Source organism: Pan troglodytes, chromosome 20 (genome assembly GCF_028858775.2).
Source record: "Pan troglodytes isolate AG18354 chromosome 20, NHGRI_mPanTro3-v2.0_pri, whole genome shotgun sequence".
Lineage (NCBI taxonomy): Eukaryota > Metazoa > Chordata > Mammalia > Primates > Hominidae > Pan > Pan troglodytes.
In genome coordinates, this window is record NC_072418.2 from 57,188,123 (window position 1) to 57,205,365 (window position 17,243).

General features: G+C 49.2%; 1 protein-coding gene across 6 annotated transcripts; it reads right to left on the reverse strand.

Moving 5' to 3' along the window:
* Positions 1 to 1,250: 1,250 nt before the first annotated feature.
* Positions 1,251 to 16,751, reverse strand: LAIR1 (leukocyte associated immunoglobulin like receptor 1). Of its 6 annotated transcripts, none has more exons than XM_009436371.5 (10): positions 16,244 to 16,751; positions 12,477 to 12,512; positions 9,101 to 9,394; positions 8,207 to 8,257; positions 5,162 to 5,200; positions 4,725 to 4,853; positions 4,590 to 4,632; positions 4,464 to 4,501; positions 4,207 to 4,259; positions 1,251 to 3,668 (listed from the first exon to the last, which is right to left on the reverse strand). In XM_009436371.5, the coding sequence occupies exons 1-10, from the start codon at positions 16,356 to 16,358 to the stop codon at positions 3,522 to 3,524; spliced, it is 945 nt and encodes a 314-aa protein (XP_009434646.2). In that variant the 5' UTR covers positions 16,359 to 16,751; the 3' UTR covers positions 1,251 to 3,521. The 6 variants fall into 6 exon arrangements, with proteins under 6 accessions (XP_009434646.2, XP_512892.2, XP_016792304.2 ...); XM_512892.7 differs by lacking the exon at positions 16,244 to 16,751 and adding an exon at positions 12,953 to 13,205; XM_016936815.4 differs by lacking the exon at positions 12,477 to 12,512 and having other exon boundaries at positions 16,244 to 16,750.
* Positions 16,752 to 17,243: the final 492 nt, after the last annotated feature.

Genomic DNA, 17,243 nt, shown 5'->3' on the forward strand with positions numbered 1-17,243 from the left:
TAGTAGAGACAGGGTTTCACCATGTTGGCCAGGCTGGTCTTGGACTCCTGACTTCAGGTGATCTGCTCGCCTTGGCCTCCCAAAGTGCTGGGATTACAGGCGTGAGCCACCATGCCTGACCTAACCCTTTAAAAGTGGATACTTGTGTGAGAGAGAGAAACCATGCAGAAGAGATTAAATAAAATTAGACGGATATAATTGTGTCTTGTTTCTTGTTTTGGTTTAGAAATATAAGCGTATTTTCTTGAATAGATATGATGCAAAATTATTTTTAAATATAACTCATAAACTTAAAGATAAAACCTAAAGAAAAAGAAAATGGGGTAAAACAGGTGGGAGGGGAAGCAGGAAAGGCAGGCACATTTGTGTAACTATGATTGAAAGAAAATCTGTATACAAGTGGACCTGCACAGTTCAAACCTGTGGAGTTCAAAGCTCAACTGTATGTTACTGCAAATGATTATAAGTGCTGTTACAGAAACATTCAAAGACCAGAAAAGGACCACAATGGCTGACCACACATAGCCAGGAAGAGCTTCTCCCACCGAGAGACCAGGCCATCAAGAAGACCAGAATGCTCTGGGCAGATCTTCTGAAAGAGGGCGCTGAGGGTGGATGGAGAGAGGACACAGATCCTGAGGATGCATGGAGGGAGGACACAGATCCTGAGGATGGATGGAGGGAGGACGCAGATCCTGAGGGTGGATGGATGGAGGACACAGATCCTGAGGGTGGACGGATGGAGGGAGGACACAGATCCTGAGGGTGGATGGAGGGAGGACACAGATCCTGAGGATGGATGGAGGGAGGACACAGATCCTGAGGATGCATGGAGGGAGGACGCAGATCCTGAGGATGGATGGAGGGAGGACGCAGATCCTGAGGATGGATGGAGGGAGGACGCAGATCCTGAGGGTGGATGGATGGAGGATGCAGATCCTGAGGATGCATGGAGGGAGGACGCAGATCCTGAGGGTGGATGGAGGGAGGACACAGATCCTGAGGATGCATGGAGGGAGGATACCACGCCCGGCTAATTTTTGTCTTTTTAATAGAGACGGGGTTTCAACATGTTGGCCAGGCTTGTCTCAAACTCCTGACCTCGTGATCCGCCCGCCTCAGTCTCCCAAAGTGCTGGGATTACAGGTGTGAGCCACCGCGCCTGGCCGGCTTTCTTCGTCATGTTTAATTTAACGAAAATTTTATAATGATCTAAAATGTAAATGGTTTTTAAAGAATTCAAATTAGGATTCATCAAAAATAGGACTGTCTTTATTCTTGAAAAACATTGTATTTCTTTACTCTAATAATGAACAACTTAATAAGTTATGATGTGATTTAACTGGTATGAAAATTTGGGAAATTAGAATCTTGGTAAAGTACAGATTAGTTAAAAGAAAAAGATGCTTTAGAAAATCAAAGACATTTCCGAAAGAATGTACAATAATCAATAACAGTTTGGCCCCAGTGTTATAGAGGATGGGGAGAAGGTGGAAGAATGAGAAAATAACAAGCATTTCATGTAGTATATGTGCACAAATCTTTTTCTTTTGTTGCGAAGAAAATGTTTTATCACAACAAATGTAATAAATTTAGCAACTTTGTTCTGGAGATCAATCAATAAATCCAAATAGGAGAAAGAGGAGGGGTCTATAAAAGCAGAAAGCAATTTCAGAAATGAATATATATAGTGTACTAAATAAATTGAGCTGGATGGTAAGTAAAGGCAACAAGAAAATATCTGTGAATCCTAGACCAGCTGTGATGATGGCTCCGTATGCCCTTAAATAACGGCAATAATTCATGAAAAAATAAAGACCTTGTCCTTTCTTTATCAAAGTGTTTTATTATTTATTTATTTATTTATTTATTTTTTAGAGACAGAGTCTGGCTCTGTCACCCAGGCTGGAGTGCAGTGGCTCTATCTCAGCTCACTGCAAGCTCCACCTCCCGGGCTCACGCCATTCTCCTGCCTCCGCCTCCTGAGTAGCTGGGACTACAGGCGCCCGCCACCACGCCCGGCTAATTTTTTGTATTTTTAGTAGAGACGGGGTTTCACCGTGTTAGCCAGGATGGTCTTGATCTCCCGACCTCGTGATCCGCCCACCTCGGCCTCCCAAAGTGCTGGGATTACAGGCGTGAGCCACCGTGCCCGGCCTGTTTTTGTTTTTTAAAGACAAACACAGATTAACCCAAATGAGATTCTGCCTCCTCCTAGTGGTACACAGGGTAATTTTCTGTGTCAATCAGTACATCTGACCCTATAGGTAGGGTGGATACTCAGAAATGCCTCAACCAACAGCAGGCTCAGTGATTCCTTGGATTTCCTGGGGCATGTGAGTGTATGTGCATGTCTGTGTGTGTGCGTGTGTGTATGCATGTGTGTGAGAGCATGCATGCCTGTGCATGTATGTGCAGATGTGGACCTGTAGGGTCGGCTCTCTGCCTTCACCCAGCCACACCTCCCTCATTCATTCCTGATACACGTGATTTGTCAGAAAACACTGACACCAATGTGAAGTCCTAAGATGAGCGAGTTCAGAATATCTAATGTATCGTATCCGTGGTGATGGGTGCACTGAGGAATTGATTGTGACTATCATCGCACAATGTATGTGTATGACAAATTATCACATTTTATGCCTTGAATATGTACAATCCTGATCAATTAAATTTTAAAAAGAAAACGCTGACACCTTTTTTATAAGTCCTGTTTCCCTCACTCAGCTTTGAACAACTGTGAAGGCAGAGAGTGGGTCCGAGAGACCTATGCACCCAGGACCAGGCCTGGGGCTGCCAGATGTGAGGCCTTCAAAATTATTTATTGATGCATGGAGTAAAGCATAACCCAGAGAACTGGGCTTGGCTCTCAGCTGTGTGTGTATAGCACAGTCTCAAGGCTAGCTCTTGACTTCTAGGAAGGTCTTTAGGGTCAGCAGGGCAGATAATTACAGCAAAGTCTCTGGGGTCACTGGAGGTTCACAGCAGACACCTAGGACAAGCTTGGAAGTGGCATCACTGCTCAGGAAATCGGCTGATTGGCTATAGCTGGGTCTCTGGAAATAGCCTCATGGCTGTAGCTGGGTCTCTAGAATAGGCAGGTGACTTTAGCTGGGTCTCTGGAAACAGTCAGGTGAATAAAGCTGGGTCTCTAGAAACAGCCAGGGAACTGTAGCTGGGTCTCTAGAATAGGCAGGTGACTTTAGCTGGGTCTCTGGAAACAGTCAGGTGAATAAAGCTGGGTCTCTAGAAACAGCCAGGGAACTGTAGCTGGGTCTCTGGAAATAACTGAGAAACAGTCTGTCCAAGGAGCTGCTCGATTGTAGAAGGGACCACCTGGCTAATGAACCTTCTGGATGCTGGTTAGAAACCTCCAGTCTCCAGCTCTTGTCTGCAGGACAGCTGCCTGGCTGGCTTTCTAGATGAAGAGGAATCCAAAAGGAAGCCTTCCAAATGGCTGCTTCAGGCTTTTCCTAGAGTGACTTTCTACCCTCAGGTGCAGAGGCCAGGTGGGTATGGGGTCAGTGTCTGGCAACGGCTGCATACGTGATGGACTCGGCCATGGGCTTTGTGGACTGTGGGGACACAGCCCGGGCTGTCCTCTGTGTGAGGGCCCAGTGGTCCAGCTGAGCATACGTCACCTCCTGGGAACTCCCTGCAGCCAGGGCCTAAGAGGGAGAGACCCAGGGTGAGGGAGTGCCTGGTGGAGGGTGAGGCGAGGGGCTGTGGGGAGGGAGGGCTGTGGCGGCCATCTCCATGGGCCCTGAGGACCCTCTCCTAAATTGCATCCATGTGAAGAGCCCTCCCACGGGTATTGGGGTTGGTTTACGTGACAATGAACAAGGCAGAAGGGAAGACTCCTGACTTCCAAGCTGAGCCAAAAGACATGGTGCTTCTGTCCCCTCCCTGCCACCCATCCTTGGATCCCTCCCTCTGGGGGAAGCCGGCGGTGTGGAGAGGCCCCTGTGAGAGGAACAGAGGTTTCCTGCCCACAGCCGGGAAAGTGAGCGTCTTGGACGTGGATCCTCCAGCCCACGGGAGCCTTCAGATGCACACAGCCCTGGGCGACCTCTCGACAGCAACCTCAGGACAGGCCGTGAGCCGGAACTGCCCAGCTGAGCCACTCCTGAATTCCCAACCCTGGGAACTGAGATTTTTTTAAGCTGCTAAATTTGGGGTACTTTAATAACTAGTAGGAAGGCTCACCGAGCTGTCCGTCTCTCTGTCCTTCTTAGGAAGTCCATTGACTGTGGCCTTGTCTTGGGGAGAAAATACATGGTCAGTTTTCTGGGAAGGATGTCACAAGGCAAATCTGCCTGAGACCCCCCCCCAGCTTCCGATGACATCCTGCACCTTCTAGAATGTTCCCAAAGATTCTTCCCACCGCCCCCCACATTGCATCTGGATTGGCACCAAGTCCCCACTTCCCCATCCCAGGCCTGTCCCTCCTCCTCCTCCTTTACCTGCTGTCCTCTCTAGAACATCAACAGTCAGGTCGGGCCTGAGAGGAAAAATAAAAGTGAACCTCAGGGGCAGCCTGGCGGCCGAGCACTGGGTGGAGGTCCGGGAGTCATTCCCAGGGGCCTCACCTCTGCTGTGGCTTCTGCTCCTCGTCCTTGCTTCTGGGGGGCCCTGAGGACAGTCGGGGTGTGAATTAAGGAGACTTTCTTCCTAGCCTCTCCTGACACCTTCCCAGGTCACTCCACCCTGCCCCTGAGACCTACCCTGCTTTATCTGATTCTGGCGATGGAGGCAGAAGAGGACCAGGAGGAGGAGACAGAAGAGGAAGACCACTGAGACCCCGATGAGAATATAAAGATGCTCAGCTTTCAGGCCTTGGGAAGCAGGTGCATCTAAGAAAGACAGAAACAGGATTTCAGCAGTACGCATTTATTGAGCACCTACTGTATACCACACACATTTCATGTGCGTTTCATAGACTTACTAATATATAAAATATCTTAGGTAAATAATAGTCCTGCAGCACAGGGATCGTTATCCCCTTCTTCCACCACCGGGGTCCTGAGTGCTGGAGTCCTCTGCACAGTGACACAGACGGCCATTGGCAGAGCAGGAATCTGATCAACCCCAAAGCCTGACCTCTTTCTCCTTCCCCAAGAGGCACACACCAGCTTCATGCTCCACGGCCCCCATCACTCACGCTCATTGTGACTGTTGTCCGATGGCCTCTGCGTGGGTCCTGGGAGGGAGGAATCAGAAGGAGGAGGAGTTAGAGTCCTGAGCTGGACAGAGAAGGCTCTGAGTCCTCCCACGTCCACTGTGGGGATCTCCCTTCACTCCCCAGGACCCTGACTGCTCCCTCTAGACCAGCACCGACCAGCAGAGTCTTCTGTGATGATGGAAACTTTCTACATCTACTGTCCAGCATGAGTCACACATAGCTATTGATATTTAAATTTATCCAAAGTTGAATGGCATGAGAAGCCGGCTGCACCGTGTGCACCTCCAGGACTCAGTGACCCCACGTGCCTGATGCCATCCCTACTGGACGGTGCAGATACAGCGCGTTTCCTGGGCGTGAAGCTGTGGTAGACATCGCTAATCTCTGCCCTCTGCGGATCTAGGCAGAGACCAACCACCCGCAAGAAGAGGAAGGGAGACCTTCCCTCCCTGACCTCCTTCTGGGTTCCCACCAGAGTGCAAGAATCCCCGTGTCTGATTTTATCTGCCCTCGCGGCAACCCTCTGACGGGGATGTAACCCGCCCTCCTGTGGGAAGAATCCAAGTCCCGATGTGCTCCTGTTTCCTGAAGCCCTGCAGCTAGCGGGCGAGTGTGTGCGGCACCGCCCAGGCTCCCTGCGCAGCGCATTGCAGGCCCGCCCGTCATCTCCTCCAACCTTCACCCTCCTCTGCACAGTGCACGCCACTACCCAATTTCCAGGTGGCTAAATGGGGTCCTGAGGGGCTCCCCCAAACCCAGGGTCCGAGCCAAGCGTCCCTCTTCCAGGAACTGCGGTCCCTCCCCTCCCCCGGGACTGAGGCAGCATCTTCAATATCCTTCAAGAAAGACAGACATTCTCTCTTGGAGTGTCCTTCCCTCCTGCCTCGTCCACGGTCCAACGTCCAGGACACCACCCGTTATTCTACACCATGACTTCCTGGGCTTGGTCTTCATAACATTTGCCACCATTTAAAATTACATATGTATTATATATGTGAAATAGTATACTTTTTATATTATTTATAGTTATACGTATCATGTATTATGCAAATGTATAATATATAACTATATTTTAATTATGTAATCTTGACACACATAAAATTTAATGTATGTTAATTGTATATGATTTATAACTTATATGTTGCATATATTCACTATAATATATAATGTATAATTTATATTAGGTATAAACCTATAATTAAATATAAAATATTTTTTCTATTATAGTTATACATAATATATACATAATAGATAATATATTTACATTAATACCTATATTTATTTATTAACTATAACACTTGAAATTTATTATACTATATATTGTAAATATATCTTTCATATAATATACATTATAGTCATATGTAGTGATACACTAACATGTTTTATTATATAATTATCTTCCTTATATACATAATATATGATGTAAACATATATAATATAATTTAAATTATAGGTCTGAAATTCTACATTGCAAATCATATATTTTTATCTGTATATGCATGTATGGGAATCAGTGCATTTCTATTGCTCATTCTATTTCTCCCCATTGAAGTTCACAAGACGGGAGGCCATTTCTCCTCATTCATGGTGCATCAAACCCAGAGACTTCAGTGCCTGGCACAGTCCCTGTGAGGACAAAATATTTCTTCAGTATTAATAGGAGCATCCCTCCTTTGGGGTTTTCTAATCAGCACTGATGTCAGCGCCGTGTGTACCCGAACTCAAGTCTGCCCTAAAGGATTCTACCAGGACAGCTCTTCTATTGCCTCTGTTTCACATGAGGAATTTGGGACACAGGAGGTTTGGATGAGTCACCGTCAGGCATAGAGCCAGGAGGTGGCAGAACCACCGGGATTTGAACCATGAACCCAGCAATCTGGCTGCAGGAGGGTCTGTCCTCGTGACCTTTATATGTCACTGCATGAAGGTGAGAGAAGAGAGAGGGAAGGAGAAGAAGAGAGGGAGAGAAACAGAGGCAAGATATTCCCGCAGACAGAAGGCTAATAAAAACCAGACACTGGACTTGAACCAGGTCTGCGGGACTCAGGAGCATGTCCCGCTGTGCCCTGGCAGCCCAGGAGCCTCTGAGGGGGTCCGGATGGAGCACGGCATCGCTCCTCCCACCTCCCCATGTGGCTTCAGCCCCTGGTCCCACCTGCCTGAGCTCACAGCCCGAGCCTCACAGGCAGGCACTGGGTCTAGGTCCAAGGACGACTACTCTGGTGATAGAAACCCAGGTAGGGAAGGGTCCGCGGATGGCTTATGACCCCGTGTCCTCCCCTGGGAGGTTCTGGTCACAGATCACAGGGGGAGATGGACCACTTGAGACCCAGGGACTTGGGGCCGCTTCTCTCCCATCACAGAGTCCAGGGCAGAGCCAGGTGGAAGGGAAGCCTCATGGCTTCATCCTGGTCACCGTTCACAGCTACGTCCCCTCCCTGTGGCGCCCTCCTCCTCTTAAGGGACCTTACTCCACCGTTCAGGCCTCCCCCGGAGACCACAGAGCCAACAGGAGCAGCCCCGTCCCTGTCCGGGTGTCCCAGGTTGGAAGGTGAGTTCTAAGTCCCTCCATCAGGTGCAGAGCGGGGTGAATGGTGAGGCCACGCCCACAAGGGGGCAGCGTGGAGCTCGGGCGAGCCCGGAAGTCTGGGGTGGGGATGCCCGGGTGGGTGGCCCCTGCCCCTTCATAGCCTTGTGCCGTTAAGCAAGAAACTTTAATTTATGTTTTGCATATTAGAGAGGAGGAGGAGTTAGAGGATCAGACTAGTACCTCCCCCACTAAGTGGCGCTTGCATTAAGTGCTTTCCACAGTTCCTGGCATGGAACAAGGTTGCAATCACGGTACCATTGTTGCTATGGTCTCTATGAGCATTAGCGACGTCCCAGAGCTTGGTGGGTGTCGGTCCCTTCCCGTGGCCTCCCTAGACCTTGACTCCAAGCCCAGGGAAGAGGGCTGGACCCGGAACAGCATCCGCAGCACAGATCCCCCTGTAATCCCCTCCAGCTGAGGACCCTGCTACTGACCAGCTGAGGAGCCGGGCTCTGTGTCGGGGGAGTCCGGGCCTCCAGAGGTTTCTGTAAACAGGGGCAGGAGAAGGATTTAGAACCCGTCCCAACCAACCTGCCCTCCTCCACCCTGAGCCCCCATCCAAAGACCGCATGGCCATCACGCAATCCCAGACAACGTCTCGAGACTCCTGAGAAAACGGGGCAGGGGACAAGAGGCTGGGGAGAGCCCCGCTGCTTGCCCCATTCTCCCTGGGGCTGGTCACTCCCTCTGCTCCTCCCACCACAAGCTCTTCTTGACCTCAGGGGACCTTTGAGGTCCTGGGGGGACTTGAAGGTGGATTGGAGCCTCTCCAGTGGACTTTGACTCCAGGACATCTCGGGCTGAGCACACACAGGGGTGCATGTGGTCACATACCAAAGGTTTTCCCAAAGCACTGTCCCACCCTGGTCAGGGGCCATCCCTGGACCCTGTGTTCTGCCCAGTGGGAGATGAACCACACCAGGAGGAGCACATTGCCTGGGGCAGGTTCTGGCTCAGTGGAAAGGAATAAGCGGGACCATCCATCCCGTGTGAAAAGACACTCATCCTCTTGTAGGGGGTTTGCCCCCTAATCTCTGGGAACCCACTCCCCACCCAGCCAAGCAGAGCCAGCTCTGAGCCCACCAGATGCTGGAGCTGAGTGTCCAGGCCATCCGTGGCGTCCAGAGGAGAACAGGGCTCCAGGGACCTAAGCAGGTGTGAGGCAGAGGGGAGGTGTGTGCAGACAGAGAGGGGGAGGGGAGGGCTTGGCGGTCAGGAGGAGGGCAAGGTTGGCCACAGAGGACAGCAGCTGGGACAGGGTCCAGGGACCTGGGGACAAGCTCGAGGGTCGAGCTGAGACTGGGGCAGGGCCCAGGTGACGTCCTCACCTTTCACCAGCAGCTCCAGGTAGTCACTCTGCTCAGACCATTTAGGGGGCTTATAATAGATGCAGCGATAAAGCCCGGCATTTCCTTCACTTACTGAGTCAATGCGGAATCTGGCCTCTGACTCAGATGGACTAGCTTGAGACACATCTTCAGTATCATTGTATGTGGATCTACTCTCCCTCTCCAGGCGGAATGTTTGAACCCCAACCGGGCCCCGGCACACGAAAGTCACATGGCTCCCCTGGGGGATCACAGTGCCTGGCTCAGCCGAGATGGAGGGTCTGGGCAGGGCCCCTAAGAGGGAAGCAGAGAAGGATCTCAGCGTCCACTGTAGGAAGTCACCATGCCACACATGTCATTTTAGCATCACAATTCAGGGATTTTAGCAATTTTATAGAGTTATGCAGCCATGACCACAGCCCAACCTTAGAACATTCCCACACCTCCTGCACCTTCTACGTGCATGTGATTCTCATCACTGCAGAGTTTTTTCCCAGTTGACAGTGAGGACCCTGAGACTTGCTCACAACTTGGGCCTTGCTCAGGGTCACGTGGGAAGTGTCGGAGCAGGCTGGGGCCCTTCATGCCTGCTGCAGAGCCCAGGGCCACTTTCCAGAGGGACAGAGTGTGGGAGGGAGGCACAGGATGGGGATGACAGGGTCATTCGTGAAGGACAAGGGACAGGGAAGCGAGGGCTCTGGAGATGGCTTGTGCTGGGGCCTGAAGGGCACTGGCCGGTCCCCGGGTGGGACTGAGTGTGGGATGGGGGTTGCCAGGCTCCTTTGAGGGTCTGGTGGGGTGAGGGTGAAGCCCCCAGCCCTGATATGCTCACAGCAGATGCCCAGCCCGTGACAGGTCCCCATTGCTAATGCAGATCTCTGTGGAGACACCACCTCTGGGTTTTCCTCTATAGTTTCTACTTTCTTCTCAGCCTAATTTGCATTTCCTTCTTATTAAGGCTCTTGAAAAACCCCATTTATCTCAACTGGGCTTGGGGTGGAGGAGGAAGGGCGGGTTTGACGCCCTGAAACAGGAAGGTTGTGTCAAAATTAGCAAAATCCCTGAGCGGGGCAGAGAGCTGGCAGGGCTTCAATTCACTCGTCCCGTCTTCATTCATTCCTTATTATTGACAGATTAAAACTGCATGTATTTAAGGTGTACAACATGATGTTTTGATACAGGTATACACTGTGGAATCGCTGAGTCAAGCTAATTAATATAACCTTACTTTGCGTAGTTAATTGTTGTGGTGAGAACATTTAAAATCTGCCCTCTTAGCGATTTTCAAGCGTAGGATACATTGTGATTAACTCTAGTCATTATGTTGCACAATCCTGAACTTACTCTCCCTGTCTAGACGAAATTTTCTATCCTTTGACCAGCATCTCCCCAAACCCACCCATTTGTTCATTTTTCTTTCTTTTAACCATATCTCAGTTACTTATCAATCTGTTTAAAGACGTTTTTCATGGGCTGCTAATTCCCCAAATGTGAGAAACACACACAGGATGCCTGCCCTTTGGAGGTGGACTTCCAGAAGGGAGGACCGGTATTGATCAAAGAATTGTCCAAATCTGCAGCTGCGAACTGACAGAGTCTTGCTCTGTCACCCAGGATGGAGTGCAGTGGCATGATCTCAGCTCACTGCAACCTCCGCCTCCCAGGTTCAAGCAATTCTTCTGCCTCAGCCTCCTGAGTAGCTGGGATTACAGGTGCACTCCACCACGCCCAGCTAATTTTTGTATTTTTAGTAGAGACGGGGTTTCCCCCATGTTGTCCAGGCTGGTCTCAAACTTCTGACCTCAAGTGATCCGCCCCCCTCGGCCTCCCAAAGTGCTGAGATTACAGATGTGAGCCACCGCGACCAGCCTCATTGGTCATTTTTAAAATGAATTATTTTTTTCAAAATCAGCATGTGAGAAGAACCACCATATTGAGCGGCACATGGAGTGTTTGAGAAAGCGAAAGAACCTGGAGGAATGTAGAGATGAGTGAGCCCCAAGTCACAGGGACAGGATGTGGCTGGGAAAATGGGCATGTCCAGACCAAAGAGAGGTGCCTGGATCTGATTCTATCTGAAGATAAACAGGGGAAGGGCTCTAAGAAAAAAAATTCATCTTACGATGAGATATTAAATGACAATTTTTGAATACAGTTTAAAAACTGTGGAAAGTACAATGGTCATGGTTGTGCCTTTGCAAATCGCCAGTCCCTGGGGTCAGGAAGGGAGCAGGCAGCAGTGGCATGGACAGGCTGAGGCCGGCCTCAGGGAGCCACGGAGGGGAGAGGGGCTGTCACCTGGGTTTGATGCAGGAAAAGTCGATGAAGAGAGAGGGAAAGATGAGAAAAGTTTAGAGTGAAATCACCAGGACTGGGTGACAGGGTGCATCCAGGAGGGTGGAGAAGAGGATGAGTGTTCAGAGTCTGCCCTTTGTGACTGTCATGTTCCCCGCCAAGAAGCTGCCGAGTGAAGTGTGGGCTCATCTGGGAAAAGTGCCGGGTTCAGCCTTGGTCGTGTTGGGTTTGAATTCTCATTATGGAAATCTGTGTGTGGAGGTGACGCCTGCACTCCCAGGGTGACCGCAGCGCTACTCACAGCTGCCAAGACCTGGAAATAACCTGAGTTATATAACCACCACCAAATGAATGGATGAGGAGAATGTGCTGTGTATATGCAATGGAATATTATTCAGCCCTAAAAAAGGAAGGACATTCTGTCATTCGCAACAGCATGGATGCACCAGAGGACATTATGCTAAGTGAAATAAGCCGGGCACAGAAAGACAATTACTGCATGATCTCACTTATCTGTGGAATCTAAAAAAAGTTGATCACCCGGAAGCAGAGAGTAGAATGGTGGTTACTGGAGGCTGCGGGTGCGGGGTATGGGAGAGACACTGATCAAATGATACAAAGTTTCGAGTAGCCAGGACGAGTGAATTTTTCAGATCTATGGCACAGCAGAATGACAATAGTTCATAATAATTTATTGTATATTTCGAAATTGCTAAAAGGAGATTTAAAATATTCTCATCACAATAAGTATGTGATGGGGCTGATATGTTAATCAGCTTTATTTAATCTTTCCACAATGTGTACATACGTCATAATATCACACTGTACCCCGCAAACTGCAATTATTTGTCAATTAAAAATAAAATTTTTGAAGATAAGAAAAGCAAAATAAGACAGGTGGAGGATGCGAGAGAGAACTGGGTGAGGGTTGGTTATGCATTTTACATTTGGAAGAGTTTGCAATCTAGGGTATATTTAAAGGGATCTCTCCAGGCCCTCTGAGAATCAACATCACTCCCACCCAGCACTGCCCTTGGGGTGACAGAGGGGACTGGGAAGACGGGACGAAGGCATGACTTACCCTCCTGCGTGTGGATGGTCTGGGCCAGGCAGAGCACTGGAAGAGAAGCTCCAGTGAGAAAAATGCCCGCCGCCCAGTCTCCTTACGGGGCTGCTGTCAAAAGGGGGCTCGATGGAGCTGGGGGGCATTCAGCATTTCATAACGACCAAGCCAACCCTCCTCGACATCACTGTCTCCATGTAATCCTTCTTGCTGCAAAAGGGTTTCAAGATAAATCCCAAAGTCTCCTCTTCCAAAAAGGCTCCTGCTCCCCCAGCCCTTCTTAAAGCTGACCTCATCCCCACATCCAGGACCCTGTTTTTAGGACAAGATCTTCTCTGATCAGACTTAGGCCCCAGGGAGAGCAGCAGGGCAGTCTTAGGAGGAGGAGGACACTTTCCTCCCCAGAATCTTCTGGACTAGAGTCAGGCTTGAGCAGGGAATTTTCCAGACCTCCCGACCCCCTTTCCAGCCTCCCGGCTGCCTCCAGGACTCACCTAGGCCCAGGAGGGCGGTGGGGTGGGGAGACATGGCCCCGGTCCCAGCAGTGCAGCCTGGCCTGAGGCGCACCAATGCAAGGACAGAACTCTGCAGCAGACACAAGCAGACAGGATGTGCTGCCCGGGGGCCTCCTGCCTATGGGGCTTCCACAGCAACTGCCTCACACAAGAGGAAGAGCTTTCTGTCCTGTTCTTTCCACCCTTCCCACTAGTGAGACGAGAGGGAGGGCCTCGGTTTCTGAAAAATGTCGCGTACCCTAAATGTCGCTTAGAGTCAGATGACCCTAAACTAGTTACCCGATGTGTCAGCCTCTTTCTAAATCTATGGGACAAGGCAGAATAAAGGTCGGGCAACCAACTGACTTGGACGCCATCCCAACTCCACACGTTAACGGTCGCAGCTCTTGGGCAAGACGTTACAAAACTAGAAGCTGACATTTCCTTGTATTACAAATGGGAGCCATAGAAATCCTTCCCCAAGTTTTTAATATTGTGATCTATGCTAAAATCCCAACAAGGTATTTAACACGTTAAAAATATCCTACAACGCATATTATTTTTTTTAAGGAGACAGTATTGGTGAGGATGTGGAGAAATTGGATCCCTTGCATACTTCAGTAGGAATTAAAAATTGGGCAATCACTATAGAGAACAGTGGGGAGGTTCCTCAAAAAATTAAAAATAGAGCTACCATATGGTCCAGCAATCCCACTTCTGGGTCTGTATTTAAAAGAAAGAGGCCAGGCGCGGTGGCTCACAGCTGTAATCCCAGCACTTCGGGAGGCCGAGGTGGGTGGATCACCTGAGGCCATAAATTCGAGACCAGCCTGGCCAACATAGTGAAACCCTGTCTCTACTAAAAATACAAAAAATTAGCTGGGTGTGGTGGTGGGCACAGCTACTTGGGAGGCTGAGGCAGGAGAATCGCTTGAACCCAGAAGGCAGGGGTTGCAGTGAGCTGAGATTGCACCACTGCCCTCCAGCCTGGGCAACAACAGCAAGACTGTCTAAAAAAAAAAAAAGCAGTATGTCAAAGAGTTGTCTGAACTCCCCTGATCACTGCAGCACTATTCACAATAGCTAAGACGTGAAAATCATCTAAATGTCCATTGATAGAAGAATGGATGTAGAAAATGTGGTGCACACACAGGGGAATACTATTCAGCCTTAAACAAGGAAGAAAATTCTGCCATGGGCGACAACACGGACGAAACCCGAGGACATCACGCCAAGCGACGCAGACGCAGAGACCAAGTGCTGCATGATGTCACTTACAGGAGATCTGCAAAGTCACCAGAGTCACAACATCACAGCAGGGAATGGTGGTTCCGGGGGCTGGGAGGAGGGGGAAATGGGGAGTTATTAACAAACAGGCCTAGAGACCTGCTGCACCACATACGACCCATCGTCAGCAATAACGTCTTGTTCACTTGAAATTCGTTAACGGAATAGACCTCATGTTATTTGGAGGGCCCGGAGGAAGACAGGAAGAGAAGGGAATGTTTGAAACTTCTTAGAGGCGGATTAAATGGTTGTGACCAAAATGCTGATAGTGATGTGAACAGCGAAGTCCAGGCTGACAAGGTCTCAGTTGGAAATGAGGATCTTACTGGGAACTAGAGCGAAAGCCACCTTTGTTACGCCTTAGCAAACAACGTGGCTGTATTGTGTCCATGTCCTAGAGATACCACGCCAGGGTGTCTGGCGGAAGAAATTTCTTTTCTTTTTTTTTAAACGGAGTCTCGCTCTGTCGCCCAGGCTGGAGTGCAGTGGCTCAGTCTCGGCTCACTGCAACCTCCATCTCCCAGGTTCACGCCATTCTCCTGCCTCAGCCTCCCGAGTAGCTGGGACTACAGGCACCTGCCACCACGCCCGGCTAATTTTTTGTATTTTTAGTAGAGACAGGGTTTCACTGTGTTAGCCAGGATGGTCTCGATCTCCTGACCTCATGATCCGCCCACCTTGGCCTCCCAAAGTGCTGAGATTACAGGCATGAGCCACCGCACCCGGCTGACTAATTCATTTTTTAAACACACTTCTTACCTGGGAATAAATTTAAACTTGCAAAAGAGTTGCAGAGATACAGAGAGTTCCCATATGCCCTTCATCCAGGTCCCTCTAATGTTCATGCTTTACATGACCCCAGCACATCCGCCAAAAAAAAAAATTAACACTGGTACAATAATTAAGTGACAGGCTTTCTTTGGATTTCATCATCTTTCCACTAACGTTCTTTGCCTGTGCTGGGATCCAATGCAGGGGCACTGTCCTGCATTTACTTCCCTCTCTGTTAACTGCAGAGAAGGGTTTCTGTTTTCCTGGTTGGACCCTGATTAATATTCCCCTAGTATCTGAACTCCAGGTGCCCAGGAAGGTTGGGGGGCAAGGGTGTGCTGCCCACTGGGGAAGGAGTGGCTGGCAGAATCGACATCCGTCGGTTCCTCCACAATCTAAGGTCACAGAACCCATGGGCAGTTATTCTGGGTTTTTCCATAAGAAGGGTGATACAGAGCTGTCGTTGTTCCATATTGTGAGGACCCCTCCACCTTTGCATTCCTCTAAGACCTTTCCTCTGAGACTCTCCTCCAAGCTGGAGAAGACAAGCTACATGCTTATGTCCAAGGCATGCTGCAGATTCAGCACGGCACAGCTCCCTCACTCAAAAACGTTACTTGATGTGGGATGCACAGGCATAGAGTAATGATTCTCACACTAGACTCAGATACATACACAATATTTGCAACTTAAATCAAATTAAACACCAATTAAATGTCAAGTGGAAAGACAACATCTACAGAAATAAAATGACACAAGATGCAATGGGAAATGTCATTAAAAGAAGAGTTTGCATTAGAATAGTTCAAATATTTCAAAACTATTCCAGCACGTCACTGCGTTGCTGACCTATCTTCCTCCTGAGATGTGGTCGCCGTAATGATCTCAAGCTTGGACCTCGTGGACAGACTGGGGAACTCAAGCTAAACCCCGGTCCTCACAGTTCTGCACATTGCAATCCTGTGTCGTTCCGTCCAATCTAATCCAATCTCAAGGACCCCAGTTCCTGAGCAACCCTGGCTTGGCTCAGCCAAAGGGAAGCGTCTACAGAATCTGAGTCTAGAATGCCCGGAGGTCTGTACTTCTTGCTGTTTTCAGGAGATTCAACTGCAAAGCCCTCCCCAAGTCATCCACATTGGCTCACGTTTCTGTGCCCCACCCTTCCTGCCTGGGAGGACCCTTCTTGTTCAGCCAAAAAAGCAACCTGAGGGTGGGGTGGTAGCAGGGACTCACCCATTTCTCTTTCCATCTTCTGGCCCGGATGCAACCCTGGAAGGAAGACCTCAAGACGATGATCATCTTCATAGGATTCCCGACCTGTGCCTGGCTTTGTCCTGAATGTTAGCATTGGCAGCCTGGCCTGGGCTCTGATGGTGGATGAACTTGGCTTTCCACGGGCTGCCACCTCCAGCCTGCGCTGTGGAGAGACCAGGTCCTCGGAACAGTATTTTAACCTTGTCCTCCCTTCCCTTCCAGGGTTCACCGAGACATAGCAGGTGTCATAGGTGTGAAAAAGCTTCTGCTATACCAGGGTCAGGAATGGAGCAAAACTGAAAACCGCACAGGATGTGGTCTGCCAGGTGCCAGCATCACAGCTCAAATCCTTAACAAGCTCCAACTGCAGGCACGGAAATAAACAGCTTCTCCCTGCCCTGTATACGTCTCCGATTTTACCCAAGATGGGGCTGAGGAAGCAACACAGATTCCCAAATGTTACTTTTTTTTTCCTTTTTTTTTTTTTTTTTGCATGAGAGCCAAGGCAATATTAGACAAGCCTTACTCCGTAATTAGTGCCTGACAAGAACCATATCTCTGTCCCAATCCTTCTATTCAAAGTAGGCACAATTTGCTTTCACCAAATGTAAAACTCATGTCAAAGCCATGCTGTGAGTATTTACACCAGAGAAATCGGCAAATGCTACACGTCGGGGTTGTTTTCTGTTTTTCTTTTTGCTTTTTTTTTCAGAGAGCTGATTGTCAAGCCTTTACCAGCACACTGCTGGTAAACTTCCAAAGGCCAATTTAAAGAAATTTTTTAACAGAACATGTAAAAAAAAAAATCAACATGAAGTCAACATGCTCCAGGGAAATCAGACAATTGATAAAGCATGTCTATTTCTGTAGTGTATACTCCAGCCTGATTCCCCCTCCTACCTCAGCTACCGTAACCAACATCTGAAGTCTTATATTCAAATTTCCCTTGCACTTTTGTAAATATAGTGTTCTCTCATTG